The sequence below is a fragment of the Glycine max genome, chromosome 10 (assembly GCF_000004515.6).
Source record: "Glycine max cultivar Williams 82 chromosome 10, Glycine_max_v4.0, whole genome shotgun sequence".
In the NCBI taxonomy this organism is placed as follows: Eukaryota; Viridiplantae; Streptophyta; class Magnoliopsida; order Fabales; family Fabaceae; genus Glycine; species Glycine max.
Window position 1 is genome coordinate 10,798,277 of NC_038246.2, and position 2,442 is coordinate 10,800,718.

Sequence of the window (2,442 nt, forward strand, 5' to 3'; positions counted from 1 at the left end):
AATTGGCATGAGGTTGTGGATTGTGAATTGTCTTTATGTTCCAAATATGTTTTCTTTCTTTCTTTTTTTTCTTTAATTGATTTGACGGTTTTTAAGCTGCTAGAAATTTTAATTTGAAATTCTAAATGAATATTGGTGATTTTAAAACCCACCACAAATTGTTGTTTAAAAAATTAACGGACATATGAACACTTAACAGAGGAAACGAAATGGTCGGGACTAAACACAAAATATAAAAAATTTTAAAATATTGATTGCATGAATTTTATGAATTCCATTTTGGCTTAATGATACTTTTGGTCCTTAAGGTATCACAATTGAGAATTGAAATACCTAAAGTTTCAATTGAGCTAGTTGGATCCCTTAGCTATCACAAATGTGTGACTTTAGTCCCCTATATATCAATTGCGTCAATTGGGTCCTCATGTACACAATTATATAAATTTCATTTAAGTATTGTAATTGTGGGATTTTAGTCACCAAGGTATCACAATAATGTGATTTTTCCCTAAAAAATGATAGTTCTAATAGTGCAATTATAAATTTTAAGGTACAAAAATCGCACAATTGAGACACCTAAGGCACTCAATTGTCACAATTGAAATCTAAGGGACTAAAATCACACATTTGTGATACATAGGGGAGCCAATCGACATAATTAAAATTTAGGAGACTAAAAGTATAATTAAAAATATATTTTAATCACTTAAAATACATTAAATATTTTACTTATCTATTTAAAATACATTAAATTATTCTTTGACCCCCTACGAAATGGAATGGAGATTTAATTATTTGTGCCGTTTTGTTTTAAGCCTACCTCCAAACTCGACCTACCTTAGTTGAAGATGAGAAAATGAAAATCGCCAACCAAATTTCAAAAGGTTGGAATTTCTAATAGAATTGGATTTTTATGTATTTAAGATGCCCTTTCATTCAAACACTACATCATGTAGAAACTACATCACAATTACAAACTCCACTAACAAAGCAAAGAAACAACATAAAGGAAACATAGTTTACCCACACATGATGAAGACTATTCAACATAACGAAAACATAAGTCCTAGATAATCAGTCCTAACCACACCCCAAACATTAATTTGATTAAGCTAGTGCTCATTCTAAAACATATTAAATTAAAAAACATTGACTAAAACTTTAAATAGGGCATCATCAGTTGAGGTTTCCACGTTTTTCTTTGAGTTGTCTCTTAAACTCCTCTAACATCTTCTTATACTTGTCAAGTTGGGAATCGGTCATGCTTTCAATAGGCCTAGCCCACCAGAACTGATCCTCTGCAGCCTTCACTAAATGATTTAAATCCTTTGTGCGCTTCTTCTCAATAGCAATTTGGTTGGACAAGCAGTGGAGGTGTGTGTGGAGCTCAACTTCGTCCACAGTGGAGTGCACCTCGTTGAGGTCCAATGTAAGGAGGGGAGGTGGGCCCTGTGTCTTATAGCGCTGGACAACATAATCAACACCGGGACTGCCAAACGAAAATACTCGATTACCGGGTGAGAACATAATCACAGCGACATCCACGCCACAGAGGGTTGCAAGCTCACTAGCTTTCTTGAAAACCCCAGTGCGACGCTTCGAGAATGTCACCCGAAGGTTACTCTCGTTTCTCATCTTCTTCATTTCGATCTTTTGTCGACCTTTAGTCTTCTTAGCGACACCATTCAAGTCTGGCATGTTGTTTGACTCCATGGGTTATAGGCTTTGCTATCTTATATGATATGAAATATGAATATTGAGGTGCAACATAGAGGAGATGTTAGGCTTAATTTATAGGAAAAAGTTTGGTTTGGCGAACTAGAGTCTGATATGGTGAGCCAAGCGCGCCTCTGTGGACTTTCTGGCCTGTATTTTGACCGCATTAAAATGGTTTCAAGATTAAGTGAATCTCAGTTGAATGCCTTATATGGTATGTGCAAATGATTTTCTATATAAACCATTCTGGGTACAAAAATGTATATCTGTAGATGAGTTTTTTTTCAGGTACTTTTCTTTTACAGCGTCAGTCTTATCTGTTATTTGAAGAATAATTTGGTTTAATAATTAATTAAGGAAAATGATAGTTAATTTATTACCAAAGGAGGGCTATGAAAATTACAAATTCAAGAGAGAGAAAATCATTATATATGATGTGGGACCCAACAAATTTTGTCATTTCCAATGAATGTCAACCAATAAAAGAAAATGTATTGAAAATAATTTGTTCCTAACTTTTATCTTTTTTACTATATGCCAATTATATTTTGGTACAATTGACTTTATACTCCCGTTGCAGTTTGCACCACTGAGAAATGAGTCATATCATGTTGAACTTGTTTATCTCAATTTGACTGGATAAGAATCGGTTACGTTTGAAGCTCAATTTGAATTTATTTTTTTTCAAGCTGAAAGTCAATTCAATTCAAGCTCATAAACCAATTT

At 33.7% G+C, this 2,442-nt stretch overlaps 1 protein-coding gene across 1 annotated transcript; it reads right to left on the minus strand.

The window, feature by feature from the left end:
- Window positions 1–1,176: 1,176 nt before the first annotated feature.
- Window positions 1,177–1,713, minus strand: LOC100808929 (agamous-like MADS-box protein AGL62). The gene has a single exon (XM_003537093.2). It carries the CDS (start codon window positions 1,711–1,713, stop codon window positions 1,177–1,179), a length of 537 nt encoding a protein of 178 aa, XP_003537141.1.
- Window positions 1,714–2,442: the final 729 nt, after the last annotated feature.